At 32.2% G+C, this 18,934-nt stretch overlaps 3 protein-coding genes across 3 annotated transcripts in view; 1 reads left to right on the forward strand and 2 right to left on the reverse strand.

The window, feature by feature from the left end:
- Nucleotides 1-1,160: 1,160 nt before the first annotated feature.
- On the forward strand, nucleotides 1,161-4,054 carry LOC113377954. The gene is made up of 2 exons (XM_026618422.1): nucleotides 1,161-1,452; nucleotides 3,720-4,054. Exons 1-2 carry the CDS (start codon nucleotides 1,304-1,306, stop codon nucleotides 4,021-4,023), a joined length of 453 nt encoding a protein of 150 aa, XP_026474207.1. The 5' UTR covers nucleotides 1,161-1,303; the 3' UTR covers nucleotides 4,024-4,054.
- A 9,000-nt stretch (nucleotides 4,055-13,054) lies between these two features.
- Nucleotides 13,055-15,797, reverse strand: LOC113375163 (chondroitin sulfate proteoglycan 4-like). The gene is made up of 6 exons (XM_026615114.1): nucleotides 15,688-15,797; nucleotides 15,406-15,615; nucleotides 15,157-15,275; nucleotides 14,422-14,940; nucleotides 14,124-14,271; nucleotides 13,055-13,993 (listed from the first exon to the last, which is right to left on the reverse strand). The coding sequence occupies exons 1-6, from the start codon at nucleotides 15,793-15,795 to the stop codon at nucleotides 13,055-13,057; spliced, it is 2,043 nt and encodes a 680-aa protein (XP_026470899.1). The 5' UTR covers nucleotides 15,796-15,797.
- A 142-nt stretch (nucleotides 15,798-15,939) lies between these two features.
- Nucleotides 15,940-18,934, reverse strand: part of LOC113375164 (chondroitin sulfate proteoglycan 4-like) — an 86,509-nt gene continuing 83,514 nt past the window's right edge. Inside the window, 2 exon segments of the mRNA XM_026615115.1 lie at nucleotides 15,940-15,953; nucleotides 16,057-18,181. Of these exon segments, the coding sequence (XP_026470900.1) occupies nucleotides 15,940-15,953; nucleotides 16,057-18,181 (2,139 nt within the window).

Consider the following 18,934-nt stretch of genomic DNA (forward strand, 5'->3'; position numbering starts at 1 on the left):
TTCACAAACATATATAAATATAAATATATAAAAATAAACCAATAATACAATTATAAATACCAAAGGCTTAAGAAACAAAGATTGTATCATTGTCATAAAAATAATAAATCCTTAAAAATGGCAAGAATACAAAAATAATCAAATTAGTTTTTCCATTTTTATGTAATACTTATTTTTAAAAAATGTCGCAATTTATATAAGCAAAATTTTTTTTAACATGTTGCTTTATTTCGAATTGAACTGTAGACATGAAAATTTTATACATTGATATTTTTATATAAGTGCATGATATATTATAAAAATTCTGATCTTATATGTCAATACAAACTAATGTATTTTATAAAATAAATAAAATTTCAACAAAATACTATTAACGTTTCTATTCTATTCACATTTTTTAATATACTCATATATATTTATGAACTTAAATCTCTCTCTAAAAGGCTTTAAACTTTAAAAATTATTAATTTAATTTTTCTTTTTAAATACTTTTTATACTGATATTGGATGTTGAATCCAATCCTAATATTGAAATTTTAAAACAAAGGAATCTTTTAGTTCACAGTGGAGAGGTAAAAATTTTTTAAATTATTTAATATTATAAGTAATATTTAAATTAGATAAATGCGATAGCTCAATTTATAATTTTAAAATTTAAACAATTAAAATTATGTTCGAATATAGCCAAAATACTGAATTAAATAAATTTTAAAGCAGTTTAAGCACAATATTGCAATTAAAACTTAATTAAATACAAAAATTTAAATTGCTATGTTTGCTCCATAATAAATAAATTAGATGAAATTATTTTCTTGATTATTTTGCTGAGTTTTTTCAAAAATTTTACTGTTTCCGGTAACCGGGTTGCTTATATGTTTATACCAATTGATTATAATCCAACCAATTTACCAATTTACAGTTAATTATCTGTAAGATATGCGCCCTCGGTGATTTTCAAATTTCGTATTGCGCGGTTAAGAGCACACAGGTTGCCAACACCTATATCATATTATCTTGGATTACCTATTGTATATGGATTCCCTATATGTTTATTTATCTTGTCAAGACGTGATCCTTATCCCCAACCAATACATAGTCCATGTCTATGAAGCTGTCAGCTTGTCATACTTGTTTATCTATGCTGTCAGCCTTCTAGACCTTAGGCAATATAATAATGGCTGTCAGTTTCTATCTGATGTCCTTATATTTTTATAACAAACAAATCCCATAAATTTTGAAAAATGTGTACGGAGAATTTATGATTTTGCTCTCTGAAATATAATTTCATTACTCCTTTGTTACAATGTCGTCACAGATAATGAACAAAATTAGAAAAAATAGGTTAGAAAAAAAGAAAAAAACTAAAGGCAATACAAATATAGAAATAACCGAAAAACCCAAAGACGATACAGTTAACAGAGTCGATGTTGGAAAAGAAAAGACATTGGATAAGTACGTTGATATCTTGAATTCAATAACATATTAATAAACACGAATTATGTTTTAGCATGGCTGAATTGCATTGCAGATTTAATTTAAAAGCCATTCGATGTACAGTAGAACCTCGATTATCCGGACCTCGGTTATACGGATTCGCTATTATCCGGACATAATCGCGTCGGAACTTGCATATTTTACTAGTAGTTTTATATATACATTAATAATACATTCTTTGTTTTGCATATATGCATTTTTAAAGGGTGGTGTTATCCCCTAAAGATAAAATAAATATTATTGAATCATTAAAAAAAGACGAAGCAGGCTGTAAGTTAGCTGATAGGTATGGTGTAGGTACATCCACTATAAGCGATATTTTACAAAAACGATCAATAAATTATTCGTAAGCAACTTTTCTTCTTCATTGATACTTTACGTACCACCTGAATATTTTACCTCATGATTAATATTATATGTATAATGTAATCTAATTGTAAAAAATATGTAAGTGTTAATTTTCTAATAAACATCGATTTTTGTTGATATCTATGTATGTGTTTGTTATTTTTGATAAACAAAACATTATTCTTCATAATTTGGATTATCCGGATGCCTATCGACAACAATTAGTCCGGATAATCGAGGTTCTACTGTATCTCGATAAGGATAATCATCATTTAGTTTCGGGCGATGGTCGTCCGAGCCGCTTCTTTGTAATCAGTGTGAAAATTTTGTCCACAATTTTGATTTTAAAAATTCCAAAACTGTTTGTAAGATATTGGTTGAGAATCAGGTTGATTAGTTTGACGATTTTGATGAAATTTTGTACAATGATATATCTTATAGTCTGAAATATCATACGAAAATATTATAGGCCTGCGATAAGCGTTTTTTTATCTTTATTATTTTATTTGAATTTTAATATAAATTTCATACATCTCAGACAGGCAGAAGTGCCTGGTATGAGAGATCGTACAAAATATCTATACAAAGTATATATATATATATATATATATATATATATATATATATATATATATATATATATTCTACATATGATATGGTCATTACAACATTTTATCATTTATTCTATAATTCAATCATACTCATATTCATTCTTACATTCATGCTTTGGTCTAATTTATTTATCTAGATTTTTTTATAATATTCTTTTAACTTAATTTTTAATTGATTCTCTTCTTTGATCATCGGTATTTCTTTCGGGAGCCCATTAAATAATTTTATGGCACTCCATATAGTGTTTCGCCTGGTTTTATTTGTTTTAGATGATACATTTCCTGTTGGCTAGCATTGTGTTCATGTATTTTCTTATTTATAGTTATCGATGTGCATATTTTGATTTTGTTATGTGTAATCTTATGTATTAATTTGCACTTTTCTCATAACTTGAATTATATTAGAATTGAGAATTTTGTTGCACACTCATGTCATTCTAATCAGAAATTCTATTGAAGCATATGAACATTCTGTGCTGTTTCGCTGGTGTTTAATGATTACAGTTACTTTAATAAAATACATTTTCAAAATATGTAAAGATTGAAATAAAATGTGTGGAACAAATTTAATTTATACAATTGCCAATATTATAATTTTGTTCAAAGATATCAAATGAAAACCGTTTTTAATGAAAGCGAAATGTATATTTTTTAACATTTGAACATTTTACCTAAATAGCTGAATCTCAATTCTTATTGATTAAGTTGTAAACTTAAGTTATGTATAAGTATCGGGAAGTTCATGCAAGGCAAAATGCTACTTTCAACTAGTTTAAGTTTTTATTCATGCTTGTACATATTTCTTTATTTCAATAGCATATGCATGTTCTGAGCTGTTTTGTTACCAATACATCCAGATATAGTTTTTTTCTACTTTATGTAAATAATTTATTCTTTATACCTAGCGATAAATTATGCTTTATAATTTTATTGTACCATTTTTCTTGTAATTTTTGAATGTTATTACTTGACTACTCATCTTAATGTCATTCCATCATATTACAATTTTTTCAATATCAGTTTTCATATTGTTCTCCTTAATATTCCACATGGGGTTTGCCATCTTAAATTGTTTATATTTTTTTTAACTTATAAATTTTCTAGAATACCTGATTAAGTTTCAGAAGAAATAGTTTTTTTTTATGAATTATGCTTTGCTCTACTTCTTTGCTTTAGTAATTTAGTTAGTTCATGTAATGCAATATCTTGTATCATGATGAACGATTTTAAAAGGTACAGTTAAACTAATCTTTAAAATTATTTTAGATTAGCTGAAGAAGAACTTTTAAGAGAAGCTATATCAGGTGCTATCAGAGCTGAAGTAGCTGGACCAACAGGATGGCTAAAATGCCCTTTATATAAGACAAATAAACGGTTTCTTAAAAATACCTTGGCCTCGACTATAAGGCATAATGGATTCAAAGATAAAAAAATTGAAAATTTAAGAAGAAAAAATCATGAGGATAAAAATTATTTAGGTAAAAAGAAACTGGACATCATTAAAGAATTAAACAATGTAGGTAAAAGTTCAAATGAAGCTCTCTTACATAAAAGAACTGTATATGAGTAAAAATACTGTTCTGAAATATAATAAATCAAATAAGACAAAGATAAATATATTTTAATTATTACTTTTGGAGATATTTGCATGTCTTCAATGGGAAATATTTCAATTTTATTTGGAATATAATATTCCAGATTTATTTTAATATATGTATATGGCGTGTCACATACCTTAAATTATGTTAAGCCGAAACAGGATGATAATATTGATCTTAACTGTTCTGAAAAAAATTTAGAAAAAAAAAAGTTTGGAAGTTATGAGCTTTTGCTTTGTGCAACCTAGAGGTATAATTATGATCAGTTTTCGGTTGCTGTGGTTATTTTTTTATTAATTTTGTTCATTTAAACCTTGTAACTGTAACTGTGAATAAAATTTCTAAGATCACGGTTAAAATTAATAACATAATTGCCCCGGGTTCTCAAGAATTAGGACTTTTTATTGAACTATGAATTTATTATTTTTTAAATTGGTGAGCTTTGGAAGGTTCTCCTTTAAGAAAAATGTACTAAAGTGTGTTGGCAAGTTTCATCAAATGTTGGGGCAGGATTGTGAAATGGTAAATACCCGATAATTTTATTAGTGAAAAATTTCAAGTAAAGAAAGCAATAACCTAAAAATGATTTTTGCTAGTGCATTTTACTTTCGATCAATTCAAATTTTTAAACTGAATGTGAGTGAAATGTGCTTGATGTTATATATTATTTTTAGGTTTTTATGTTTTTACTATAAATATATGATAACATTCTAACGATGTGTAGATAAATCCAAGAGTCAACCATCTAAAATATATATTATTATGTTTATATAAATATAATACCGTGTTTAATGCTATTGTGTTTAGTGTTGTTTTAGTACAGTGTTTTGTTTTCTGTCTGGAATGTGGGTGGAAATAAAAGAATTAGTGAAAACAGTTTATATGAGGTGAACGTGAAAGATGTACTTGAAAACACAAATAGTATTTCTGATCTGAAGCATTAACTAAGCAAGGAGAAAACAAAAATATTGATAGTTTTGATATTGAAGAAAAGCATAATGAATTTCCAATGGTTTTTGTAAATAGATGTTTGACCACTACAATTGACATTATGGACCAATTTCAAGAAAAAATGCAAATTCAGAATCCTATACACGACATCTATTTTGTCAACCCTTGCTCTGAGAAATCTAGTTTGTTACTGTAATTTTTAGTTCTTTGAAAATGTATTTTTAATCTTGATATATCTAATATTTTTATTGCAAATAAAAAACCTTAAAGTGCATCGTACAGCACTTTATTTATCTATGGCAGTGTCATTGCTGTGGAAAACACTACTGTAGCAAAAGGGTTAGTTGAAAAAAAAAATGGCAAATATATTATATTCAGTAATTGTAAACAATTGCAAATATATTATATTCAGTAATTGAGAATTGTAATATTGAAGTTCTTCAAATTTAACTCAAATTATAAATAGAAATATTGAAGTATACTATTTATACTGCCTAATTAAATGAATCGATTCATATAAGTTGACTTGCTTCTAGCGAGTGTTCAGGTTATGCACATTTATCAGAATAGTATAAAACAGAATAAATAAAAGAATATGCATTTAAAAAATTTCAATATTTATTATAAGAATCAAAATGTTTTGTAACAATATATTTACATCGTCAGCTACTTAAAATTCTGACGATTTGGTTGAAATATTTTTTTCTTAGATGGTGCTTTACTAAATAACAAAACTGTTTTAGTATCACTACTGATCGTGCTTGAAAAATTCATCCAGGTGAAATTTGGCTTCCAATAGCTTACAGCAATTTGTACTTGTAAGTTTCAATTCCTGACTTCCAATCCTCACAGTGCATTCAAATTCTTGGCGAAGTACGCCGGACGAATGGATTCCTAATTGCTCCAGTGGAAGGTTGTAATTTGCGGCTATTACTGAACTTCTTAATTGTTGACTAGTTCCACATTCGCCATTGGCAATGGAAGCTTCTCTTGACAGGGGAACAAACGATGCATTGCGCGGAATCTTTACTGGTATTACATCGTTTTCATCATCTTCATATTTCACTTTTGTGGGTTCTCGCCCAAAACCTCGTTCATCAACTTTACGATAATTGTCTTTGTCCTCTTGGCTCATCTTGGAACTTTATATTATGCGGATTCAAATCGCGAACAAATGACGCTGCTATATCGTTATTTCAAGAACAGACTAACGGCCGCAAAGACACTGGACCGCTTTTTTTATCTGTCAAGTAAAAATTCATTTTAATTGGGTGGTAGGCGTAGCCAATCAAATGATTGAGCAGAAATATTGTGTGAGATTCCTTTATTTCGATAATTTTGTCTTATATAAAATATGTTAATTATAATACCATTTATATTGAAATTTTTATTATATATTTAATATATACTATATAATACTGTTTAAATATGAAATTAAAACCGTTTTCAAACAAGTTTATTTTATGAATTGCAATGATTATGTATAAATTGCACTACGTGACACTAATTTTTTGTTCTGAGATGCTGTGATCGTTTTTAAGTAATTCGCAGACGCTGATTCCGAAAACAGTAACAGAAATTTGCTAACAGTTCTAGTTTTTGAGATATAGTCCAGTCATTTAAGCTTAAATTAGTTAAAAATCTCGGAACTCGAGATACCCATCTGTAAGTCTGTAAATACTGTATATTGACACCCTAAAAGTTGTCTCAAAACCTACATATGGTAGTGTGTGGGTGTCAGTATAATACAGTATTTACAGACTTACAGCTGGGTATCTCTAGTTCCGAGATTTTTAACTAATTTAAGCTTAAATGACTGGACTATATCTCAAAAACTAGAACAGCTCGTCATCTCGAATTCCGAGATGAACTTACTGTAATGACTGGTCTAATATACTACCAATGTGTTAGTTTTACCTCAAATTACAATAAAACAAAATATATTTTATTTTATGCCTTCAAAACTTTTTTTAAATGATTTTCGAGCGTAGACAAAGACATGACAAAGACCAACTGATTTTGTCGTAAGCTTCAACAATTGCCAGCCATGATGCGGACATCCCAGATTTCTTGATAACGCTTCTCCAAAGTCCTGATGTCTTAGTAGATTCTCTCGTCCTGCTCTTTGCTAACATTTCTAAGATTATCCAAAAACCATTCTAAATGAGAGTGCGGGTAATAAATTATAATCAATTATAATTGATTTGAACTGTATCAAATATACAGTTTTTAACTCTTCATGTCTTCTCTTTTAACGTTGGTCTCTAAATCCATTACATGGTAGACGGTTGTTCATCATTATCATGGATAGGGGTTGTGTAGTTGATCATAAGTAGACTTGAATACCATTGGGGTTGTGGTTTAGGTTCTGTTGCCTAAATTTATTACATTGGTATTTACCACACAGAAAAAACAATCGTCGTGGTGATTCTGAGATATTTTCTAAATGACGCGAGTATCAAAATTATATTCTTTTTCCTTCTGGATAGTAAAGTAAACATACTGCGAAATTTTTTCACATAAGTACCATGTTTTATTTTGTTTGCGCAATTCATGTTTGAAGTGGTTGAGATACTGGATGTCTTTATGCAGCTTGACTTTATGCATTATGCACACAGCGTCTTAGAGTCGAAGCCATACCGAAAACAGCAAATAAAACTCTTCATTATTTGTTAAACTGCAATAATCAAAGTCGCAATGACTAATTAGGATAGTTCGGATGGTATAAAAATAAAATTGTTATTTTTGACACGCAGTGTTGTAAATATTGCTTCATTGTATGTTGGATCTAAACTGCATAAAATATCTGACTACCCATCTTGATGATTTACGTTCACTAATTCGTTCTCATCACGACTTGCACTTTGCAGCCAAATTCACTTAGAAAGCTACTAAACATTATGATGCTTTGGCTTTGGGGGCTGTAATAAATGGATTGTATAGACATTTATTCTTATGCGCTGGATCAAATAAGGCTCATGGAAACGAAACAGTGCCGCAACTCCACTGGAAGACATATTCAGTGTACATGAGAAAGGTGAACTTAAAATAATGGCATTTGGAGGTGCTTTAGAAGTTAAATCCTCTCACAGAATCGCCGACGACGTGGTATGCACGTCGTCATTCGATTGTCACAGAAAAAAGAACGATGTGCGAAAATATGATTCTGAAATTGGAATGGGCGGGACAATTCAATGCAAAATGTGTGCACTAGGTCCCAATAGTACAATGGGATAATTTTTTGAGGTTGTTAATCACATGCTGCGTCTATGCCTCAACGCCGAAGAGGTTGCATACAGTTGATAACTCATTAACAGCATGCCAGTGGGTAGAGGAGAGTTAGAGTAACCACGATTGCTAACAATTGGGCTGATGCGGTAAAGGTATATCAAATTTTAGTGCTGTTTTTCAAAACCTCAAAACCAGTTTTATTGGACACAGATATAATCTTACTTACGGATACGTTTTACCAAATTTTGAACTTTCATGGAGAGATTATAGCTAAATGGATAGCTTTGCGATATCAAGATATGCTTGAGTATGAAAATTTCAAACAATTTTGCTAGCTCCTAGTAGATGATGCTCAAGAAATTTCATTAACAGGCTTTTTCGGTGCCTCGTTATATTGCTATTCAACAAGGTGGATCACAGGTCCGATTTTTATTATCCAAGGTCGATCCCTCGCAGACAAATAACAATATGTATGCTTATGAAAGAGACGGAGAAGCACCAGGATTAATATTGACAATAAGGAAAATGGTTCGAATGACGTCTTGCTCTTCTGTAAAATATTCTGGAGTAATTACCTCCGGATCTCCGGATGGTGGTTATGAAGGAAAAAGCCATCGAAAGTAGCAACAAAACTGCGGTCGATTCGCCTTTAAGGTTAGCATCGTGGAACGTCAGGACAATGATAAGTGCAGGAAAACTGGAGAACCTCAAAAGGGAAATAGCCAGGTGCAGAGTGGACGTCGTGGGATTGAGCGAGGTGCCTCGTTATATTGCTACCAAACAAGGTGGATCGCTGGTCCGATTTTTATTATCCAATGTCAATCCTTCGCAGACAAATAACAATATGTATGCTTATGGAAGAGACGGAGAAGCACCAGTATTAACTAATATTGAGTAAGGAAAATGGTTCCAATGACGTCTTGCTCTTCTGTAAAATATTCTGGAGTAATTACTTCCGGATCTCCGGATGGTGGTTATGGAGGAAGTATCGAAAGTAGCAACAAAACTGCGGTCGATTTGCCTTTCAGTTTAGCATCGTGGAACGTCAGGACAATAATAAGGTCAGGAAAACTGGAGAACCTCAAAAGGGAAATAGCCAGGTGCAGAGCTGACGTCGTGAGACTGAGCGAGGTAAGGTGGCAAGGATAGGGTGAAACCGAATCGGACGGTTTCATAATGTATAACTCCGGAGGAGACAAATTTGAGAGAGGTAAAGTCATGGTAAAGAACAAGGTTGTGCTGGTGGTACATGCCGACATCGAGCCAGGACGAGGCGGAGGTGGAGCAAATCTACGAGCAAATAGACGAGATGTTGTCTCAGAAAGGCAAAATAAAGGTCAACGTGGTGATCATCAGAGGTTTTAATGCAATAGTCGGAAAGGGATCCGATTAAAAGATTGTTAGCAAATACGGATTAGGCAGAAGGAACGGCAAGGGAAATATGCTGATTGACTTCTGCCGCAGAAACAATTTCATGATCACAAACACGTGGTTTAAAAAGCCGCAGACAAAGCTGTATACTTGGAAAAAAGCCCGGCAAACAGCAAGCGATATCAAACTCACTACATCATCGCCAAAAACAGATTCAGAAATAACGTGAAAGACGTTAAGACTTTTCCAGAGACCGATATAGAGATAAAACTGAAAAATATCCGCAAAGCGGGTAAAAGGAGACAGAGATGGAATCTGGAAAATTTGAGGAGTCGAACTGAGGAGAGAAATGGAGACAAAATTCTACGTAATGGAAGATAGAGAAGATGCAATATAAAATTTTGGAATAAGGTAAAAAGTGTACGCTGGAGGACAACGTCGGAAAGCTAGAATAAGTAGCAAGGAGCCGTGGATAATTAGGAGATGATAAAGAAAATGGATTAGCACAGAAAGTATAAGATACACATCCGAAGATATGTAGAAAATTGAATAGTAAATTAAGGCGAGAAACGGATAAGGCAAAGTTGAAATACATGGACGAAGCGTGCAACAGGATAATAGAACATCAAAAACAAGATAGGTACGTTTTAATGTTTTATATTAAATCGTATACGACGCTACAAAGGAAATGTATTCGACTGAAAGGAAAGCAGAAAAACATACTAAATGGAAGACGATAGTGGAAATAGAGTAACTGACCAAAAAAAAATTCTCAAGAAAGGAAATTCTCAGGGTGTGGGAAAAATACATTGAGAAACAGTGCAATAGAGAAAATCGTTCTGATAATATTGAGATCGAATAAGAGAAAAAAGTGGGCGAAGACGATAAGATACCATGCATATTTAAAAGCGAAGTCGAGAGAGCAATAAATGATATGAGAAGAAATAAAGCAACGGGAGATGACGACATACCGGCGGACCTGCTGAAAGAGCTGGACAACAACGGATTAAAGAAACTGACCAAATTGTTGAACGATATATACCGAACGGGCAAATGGCCAAAGGACTTTCTGAATGTTACTATGATAGCTCCTTAGAAAAAGCCCGAAGCGAACAAGTGCAACGATCACAGGACGAGCAGTTAACTTTTTGGCTTTGCACACAGAAAAGGTACTGGCAAAAATCCATACTAGTAGATGACTGAAAAATAAGATCGAGCAGCACATGCGGATTGAGGATAATGTCGGACAACGAGAACATATGCTTCTGTTTTATAGATTAGCAGAAAGCTTTTGAGAGTCAACAGAAGTAAGCTTATGAGAATTTTAAAATCTAGTAACGTCGATCGGAGTGATTACAGTCTGATCCAGAATCTTATTTATATGGGGCAAAAAGTAAAGGTTCGGCAAGGATACTACTTGTTACCAATCCTATTCAATCTCTACGGAGAATGGCTCGTCAACGGGGCACTTAAAGGCGCAGGAGATTTTTCGAGGATTTTTGGAGGATGAAGAATCACCACCAAAAAGTACTCTGATGATCTGTCGAGCAAACTGAGTCTCGACTTGCTGAAGAGACTAATAAAGTGCTACGTCTGAAGTATAGTTCTGTATGGATCGGAGACATGGACTCTGAGAAAGGCTGACAAGAACTACATTGAGAGTTTTAAAATGAGGTGCTGAAGGCGAATGGAGAAGATGAAGTAGACAGACAAGATACAAATAGAGCAAGGATCCAATATATTTTAGAAGCCGCTAGTTGATTTTTGAATAATCTGAAAATTATGAAATATTTTAAAAATTTGAATTTTTTTCTGTATATGTTGAAATATTTTCAAAATTCTGAAACAGCAGTCAGTATGAACCAAATGCTTTTTCAATGATTGGTGTTGCTTGATCCATACTGTGTAAGATGTTAAGGGCATTTGTTTGAACCATGTAAATGAACTTGTAAGAAATAAAATTTATACTCATTAATCTCTATCTCTATCTATAAAATATCTGAAAATTTAATATGCATAAGTATGTCCTATTATCATTTTTAACTAATAAATGATATTTTTTACTCACAAACATACAAATAAACCAAAGGTATGGCAAAGTGTTCCCCTGGTTTGAAACATGCATGTTTCATGAAAATATAATAAAAAATTTATTATCGATTATTTCATGATTAATATAACTTACCCTATGCGAAGTTAGAAATATAGTCACCTTAGTCAGTAAAATGTAAAACATTTGTTTATTAGTATTTTGTTATAAGGGTAGTTTTAATACGTTATACATATATTTATAAAAACAAATTTCAAAAAAAAACTTTTATTCATCAAACAATCAAATTCTCTATGTTGAACAGCATTTGGTTAACATCATGAGCTCATGTCACACGGTTTATAATAGATATTCTTTATGTGCTTTGGTAAATTAATAATGCTAACTATAAATACATTGTTACATAACCATTTACTACTTACTTATAGATTTAAATTAATAATTATCAGTCCAAAGGAAATATTGCGATATGTCATTGCCATATCAGTCAACAATATTAACAAGTATGACTTAATCATACCAATCAAATATGATAAATTTATATAATGATCGGATATTTATAATCAAAATTAATGGCTTTATGGAAAGCTTATGAACGGTTTTATAAAATCTCGTTCTCAATGTGATTATAACAATTAAAACTACATATTTACTAGTGATTCCGCATGTATAATAATTCATTTATGTTCTATGACTTTTCATTCATAACATTCAAATATATCTATCACTTTCAAAGGAAATTAACTCATAATATATACATATTAGTACGGAAAACATCATTTAAATATTTTAATTCATAACATATAAAATAATTTGAACACCCTTTTTAAGTACAGCAGACAATCAACATTTACACGTCGTTTGGATTATGATTTTAATGAATACTGATGTCATGGGTTTTTAGATTAATTTCTATTCATTGTTTATAAAAAGTTATCTATTTAATAAAAAAGTTTATAAATGTATAGAGGCCTTATTCTACAGTTTGTTTTTATATTATATATCTGTTGTGAGATACTGATGCAAAACAGTTTGTCTCTTGTTTTTTATTTTTGACGGCAGTGCTAAAAATAATTATTTTACTTCAAATTACGGAGCTAGCGACGAAAGTATTTTTCTCTCACTCTACATATTGTTCATGTATTATTTCTTTTTTGAATAAATAAAAATATTCTATAAACAAATATAAATAAATGTAACATTTATACTATGCCATAGTTTTAAGAGTCGCTTGCTCTCATTTGATATTATGACGGTTTCGTATATTTTTTAAATCGTTATATGTTTTCTGCCACATTCTTTTTATTTTTTGTGTCTTCTCGACACTTGCAATCGACCGTACCATACGAACTTAGTAAAAACGGCGTAGGTACAAGTTCGATTTTTTTGTTAGGCAAAGGTCAGACCCAGTATTGACTCCTTTGTATCATTGAATTTGTCGTACGGTGTGGATATTCAATTTCGGAAATATCGTAAGTACTCCAGTCTTCTATGAGATCATCTCCATATGGGTACCTGATATTCATATCAATATCAGATCCTAACATTGAGTCCACTGGGCTCAAAGCGATCACTTTGCAGTGAGGGACATCGGAATGGCTTGGTAGAGGCATATCGTCATCTATCTGCAACGAATCCTCAGATGAAATATATCGTTTGACATGAGGGGAATGCGGCATTAGATGATCAGGTGGTCTAGGCAGTGGTATAGTTTGAGCGTCTTTATTCAGATCTTCTTTAATCGGTTCCATGTTACGGCATTTGATTACTGCTATAACGGCTATTCCTAGTACGACTACTCCTCCTACCATGCTTACTATTAAGAGATAGTCACTGCTCATGTTGGGACTGGCTACCTGCATGCCTCCTTCGTGACTTTCGGGGTCTCCTGGTCCTGGCAGCTCATTAATAGTGTTATGTACCATGAGTTTGATCTTAAGTTCTGCCACAGCGGGCTGGAAAATAGACGCCGCTACCGTAAATTTTAAATTATCCTCAAAGTGAATCGTATCTGTTGATTTCTTAGGAACGTAATATATTACACCGCTTAGTATTTCTTCATGTGTAAATTGGCCTACTTCGCGATCTCTTGTGTTTCTGTGCTCGCCGGTAGATCTAATTATTTTCTTCAATTTTCCGTAACGTGGTTTACGTATTATACGATATGTGGGATTGCTGCTTGTTAGTTTTGCTAGCGGTGTAGCATCCAAAGATCGCAAAGATATCCTGGTCTTGTCACCCATCAGAACAGCTAACGGACTGATCTGCATTAAAGGTTGAACTTCGACGTTCACTTCTATGTTTGTTATTTGTGCAATGGTCCCTATATATCCCATAACCTGTACAAAAACAAAAAGAAATAATAAGCATGGTACAATTCGGTGTATTTTCACAATAAATAATGTATATATGTTCTTCAAGTAACATTTAATTTACTGTGTTAATGAAGTTGAAGGCATTGTTTCTTACCTGAAAACTATCATTGGCTGTCGTCATATCAGTCTGCATATACATGACATTCGATGATTCAAGGTCTGATTGCGAAAAACTAAAAGCTCGTACATCTTTCACATACAAAACTCCATCCCTTGGAGAACGCGTCACATTGAAAAATATTCTGAAATATTATGACAAATCAAAAATGTTGTCGCTACTGTTTAATAAGATATCTGAGGTGAGACTTCTCGTTTACAGAGTATATGAATTTATTTTGCAAAAATTGAAATTAACTACACAAAAATTAATTTTGTTCATCAATATCAATTACCTATTCGGATTGGCATTGGTGTCAACAATGAACTGTTCCTTCCTCAACGATGCAACATTAGATCCTTGTTGCAAATATATTGGTTCGCCTGAAGTGATATTCAATTCGACCGGAAGAACATGTATATTGAAAACTGTGTACGCTGGTTTGAATTTGCCATCCCACACGCGGAAGTAGAATGTCGTCATCTGAGTAGTTCCGGAATGTTCGTAAATTATCCTTTCGTTGTTGATGTCGTCTTGAGAAAACTTATTGATGTTTATTGTTTCTTCGAAGGTATTGGTATCGTGATTTTTTTGTCTATAAATTAATCTGCCTTGCGTGGGACCGCTTATTATGTCGTACAAAAGTTCTTCAGGAGGAGTATCTAAATCTTCTGTTAGCAGGTCTTCAGAATTTAATGTTATATTTTCGCCCTGCACAACCGACACGTGCGGCGCTTGGGTTACCAATCGGAATGGCTGATCGTTTATAGGCGTAATCTTTATGGGAATGGTCACGTTGCAAAGAAGTATGTATCTAAAATAAAATAATATAAACATATATGAAAATTGCAATTAAAAAAATATTTGTTATATTGTTTTTAGAAAACAATTGAACAATTTATTTGTAATAAATATAAGGGGAATCGTAAAATTATAATTTTTTTTCAAAAATGTTCAAAAATTATAATTTTTTTTCAAAAATGTTCAATAAATGTAATATGTATATTTGTATATAACTTTTGGTACTTACTCCGGTAACAGATAGATCGCAAGTTTTATGAAATCTTCAACTGTGTCTGAGTGATCATGTTGATATTTTACTTGTCCTGAATCTAGTTCATTTTGACTATATATAGTGATATTAGGATCCTAGAAAAAAATAATTGCATTCCTTAGTTTTTAAGTTTAATTATTCAACAATGGCGTTTTATTATGCGTTCAGATGAATGTAATTAAAAAAATTAATAAACTTAAATAAAAAAAATAAAATAATACTGACCTGCATAAACGATATTACACCATGCTGAGGTTGCGATGCATGCGCGTGGACAATGGGCGACATAAGGCCTGCGTGGCTCTCTAAAAATTCAACAATGGAAGACAAATTAAATCGTACAACGGCTGTTCCACCCTCTGGCAAAAGTAATGGAGGTACTGATAAACATCTGTCCAAGCCGCCCGATGATACTGATATGTCTATAGATAAATGCTGAAAATAACAAAATGTTAAGTTTATTTGGAAAGGAAATTGTTTTTGATAAAATCGTTATTAAACACTGACCTCATTTGTAATCGTTTCAGCTAAATTTGAAGCAATGTCAAATATAATGGAATCATTAGCATTCATATCACTGAAAGGATGAGTATGCTCATAAAATATTCGACTCATATTAATATCGCCTGTGTAAAACTATGAGTTACTTGACTAAAAGAGCCGTCATCTGATTCCATAACCAATCTGCCGAGAGTGGGTCCGTATTTTACAATATATTTTATTTCCCTGCCATTATCAGTTGATATTGTCAACAAATGGTTAGGCGTGAGCGGCTTTTCAATAATGGAAATATGTGAAAATTATTTTTAGTAATTAGTTTCAACGTGACGGGATTTGTTGTTATGTAAAAACTTTGTTCGGGCGTCGAATGTATACCATCACTGACCGTGAAAAGGATTTTGCCGCTAGTATCGTTTGTATGCACGAATGAGATTTTGCCATTGATTATTTGATCTTGGGTGAAACTGAATATTGGTTCGTTAGGCGATCCAGAAAGAGCAACATGTCCGCCTCTTACCACTAAAACATTAAATGTCAAGTTTTCTGGCGGCGTGTCATTATCTTTTACATATAAATCATTTGCTCCAATTACTCCAATTCCTCCTTTCCACATATCAAGACCACTGTTTGTTAATATAGTTGGAGTCTCATCATTGATCGGTGTAACATGAATTTTCAAAGTGCTTGGAAGGCTTTCCCTATTGTCAACAATTGCTATTATTACAGCACTATCTTCTAAATTTTCACTACCGTTGTGTACATATACAACGGCATTTGCTTCTAACTGTTTATATGAAAACCTTGTTATTTTATCTTTGAGTTTACCAAAGGTTAGTATACCATAGGAAGGTTGTTTCTTAATCTTAAACTCTGTTACTTTACCCCTATAGTAGTCTGACAAAATTTGTAGATTATTTTTGGATAGAACTACCGATTTACCTTCTACAACATATAAATCGTCGGTTCCGAGGTATATATGTTCAGGTAGAATAACAACGTTGAGAGCTAAATTCGGCAATGTTGTGATGCCATTCGATATATTAAAAACTATTCTATCTGCTGTTTTATTAACTCCTGATTGAATATAATGCAATTTTCCAGCATTGATGACTGATTGATCAAATATTCTAGTATCTTGAATGTCTTCTTCACCCACCATAGTGTTTTTTTGCAATTCTAGATATCCATATTCTGGCATTTCAGTTATTATATACATTATATCAGATGCCGGTATTAATGGATGCAATACATCTAAATGCTGTTTAGTTATTACAGCACTTGTGGATTCTTCAACTAAAAGCGAATTGTTTGCTACAATTTGCAAGGGCTCCCAATAACTAGCCGGATACACTTTGATATAGTAGAAATTACCATCCATTGAAGTATTAAGTGCCGATAAGTGATATTTAAAATTGTCTCGACTAGTAGAATAGGTAGTACTTTCGTAGCATACGACGCCGTTGATTAAATCTTCTTGAGTAAAAGTGTTTGTCGTTATATTATTTACTTTGATGCTACCATGGTTTGGACCATCCACAACCTCGTAAACAATATCTTTATTTTTACAATTTATATTTGTTTCGATATCCAAGTCCTCACTGGATATTGTGATAGATTTTCCATTTTGAACTATTGACCCATTACTTATCAAATTTCTTATGAATGGTTCAGAAGCTTTAACTTCCAAAAAGCCATTAACGTCAAATTCACCATCATTTACCAAAAAGTTTATTTTGCCATTACTTTCACCTTCATGTTGAAATATAATTTTACCGCTATTTATATCTTGCTGAGTAAACTTGTATATGGGTTTAATCATATTATTCACGTTAAAAATGTTGCCAAAGGATATTTCTTCTCTGGTGTATATTATATTTTCCGGTTTGGTGTCTATATCAGCGTCAATGTAAAGCAAATCTTTTCGAGTAATTAATTTTGAACCATGATTAACAACGTGGAATATCTTATTGAAAGCTTGTTTAGGACTATTATCGTTATTCAGATTTACATTTATGCGAAACGCTCCAACATACTGAAAATCATGCTTTTCATCCGAGAGTGCCATAAAATGAAAACTATCATTTTTACTTTCAGAGTCATCATGAACATAGAATACTTCATTATCATTTAACTCTTGTGAGGTAAAAAACTTTATATTACTTCTTAATTTCTTATCCTTCATGACAATTTGTAAAACCCCGTGCTTTGGTCCTATACTTATGTTATAAGTCAAATCTTTTATACCAGTCGCATCAAAATTGAAATGCGACTTTGTAATTCCGACGCGAGCACCTTCATCAACTTTCAACGATGTGAGTATTATTGTTTCATTAGTAATTGACGGAGAACAATTTATTGTCAATGATCCATAACGATCTTCACATTCCGCTATTGATACTTTGTAGAAAAATTCATCTAGTATTGGCGAGTGGGCAGTTCGATATAATACATATTTCACACGGTCTTGGTCCAAATCTTGTTGGGTGAAAACACCGTTAACCTGTAATTGTATGCTCAAAATAAAATTTATTTACTATTTACCATTTTAATAAATTTTATATTAAGTGGGTATTCTAGTCTAGAAGATTTAAGAAAAAATTTTTTTTGATATTTTCGAACTTTAACTAGTTTTAGGGGAAAGTCCCGTAACGCCGGACGGCACATAGCGCCCGGACACTCTATTTAACATGTATTATTTAAGCGAGTATAGATCTTTTTATTTCAAAATACAAGTGAAAGGGGCGCGGGGGGCACACAGGTGCAGGATAACGCGCAAAGCCTCACCTGTGACGCACACGACCACGGCGAGGGCAACACTGCTGTTTTAGGCGCAAAATCACGGTCGTCACCTAAATATCAATGGAAGTAATTCTAGTATATTTATGCATTTACATTTAGGTGGTATCAAATATAAAAGTAGCACTTGAATGTTATCCGTAAAATGGTAGAATATTATTGGATCTTTTAAACAATTTCAGTAGGTACCACCAAATGAACGAAAATGTCTGTACCTTAGCACCAGACACTAAGTCGTCCTTAGTCCGGACAGTAAATATATTGATATTTCTTGTGAGAATTTACGTTATTTAATTCTAATTATTTAATTTTGGTCTGTATGAGTGCGTCACTACCCCCCTTTTTCGTATTTCCTAGTCAAAGAATGAAAAGTTATGATGTATGCACCAGCTGAGAGCATCGGTGTGGCCTAGCCAAAAGGTGGGTGAATTGTGACTTTTTTTGCAATATCTAAAAA

This window comes from Ctenocephalides felis, unplaced genomic scaffold, assembly GCF_003426905.1.
Source record: "Ctenocephalides felis isolate EL2017-DRISC unplaced genomic scaffold, ASM342690v1 CF-g0.4_SCAFFOLD_01886, whole genome shotgun sequence".
In the NCBI taxonomy this organism is placed as follows: domain Eukaryota; kingdom Metazoa; phylum Arthropoda; class Insecta; order Siphonaptera; family Pulicidae; genus Ctenocephalides; species Ctenocephalides felis.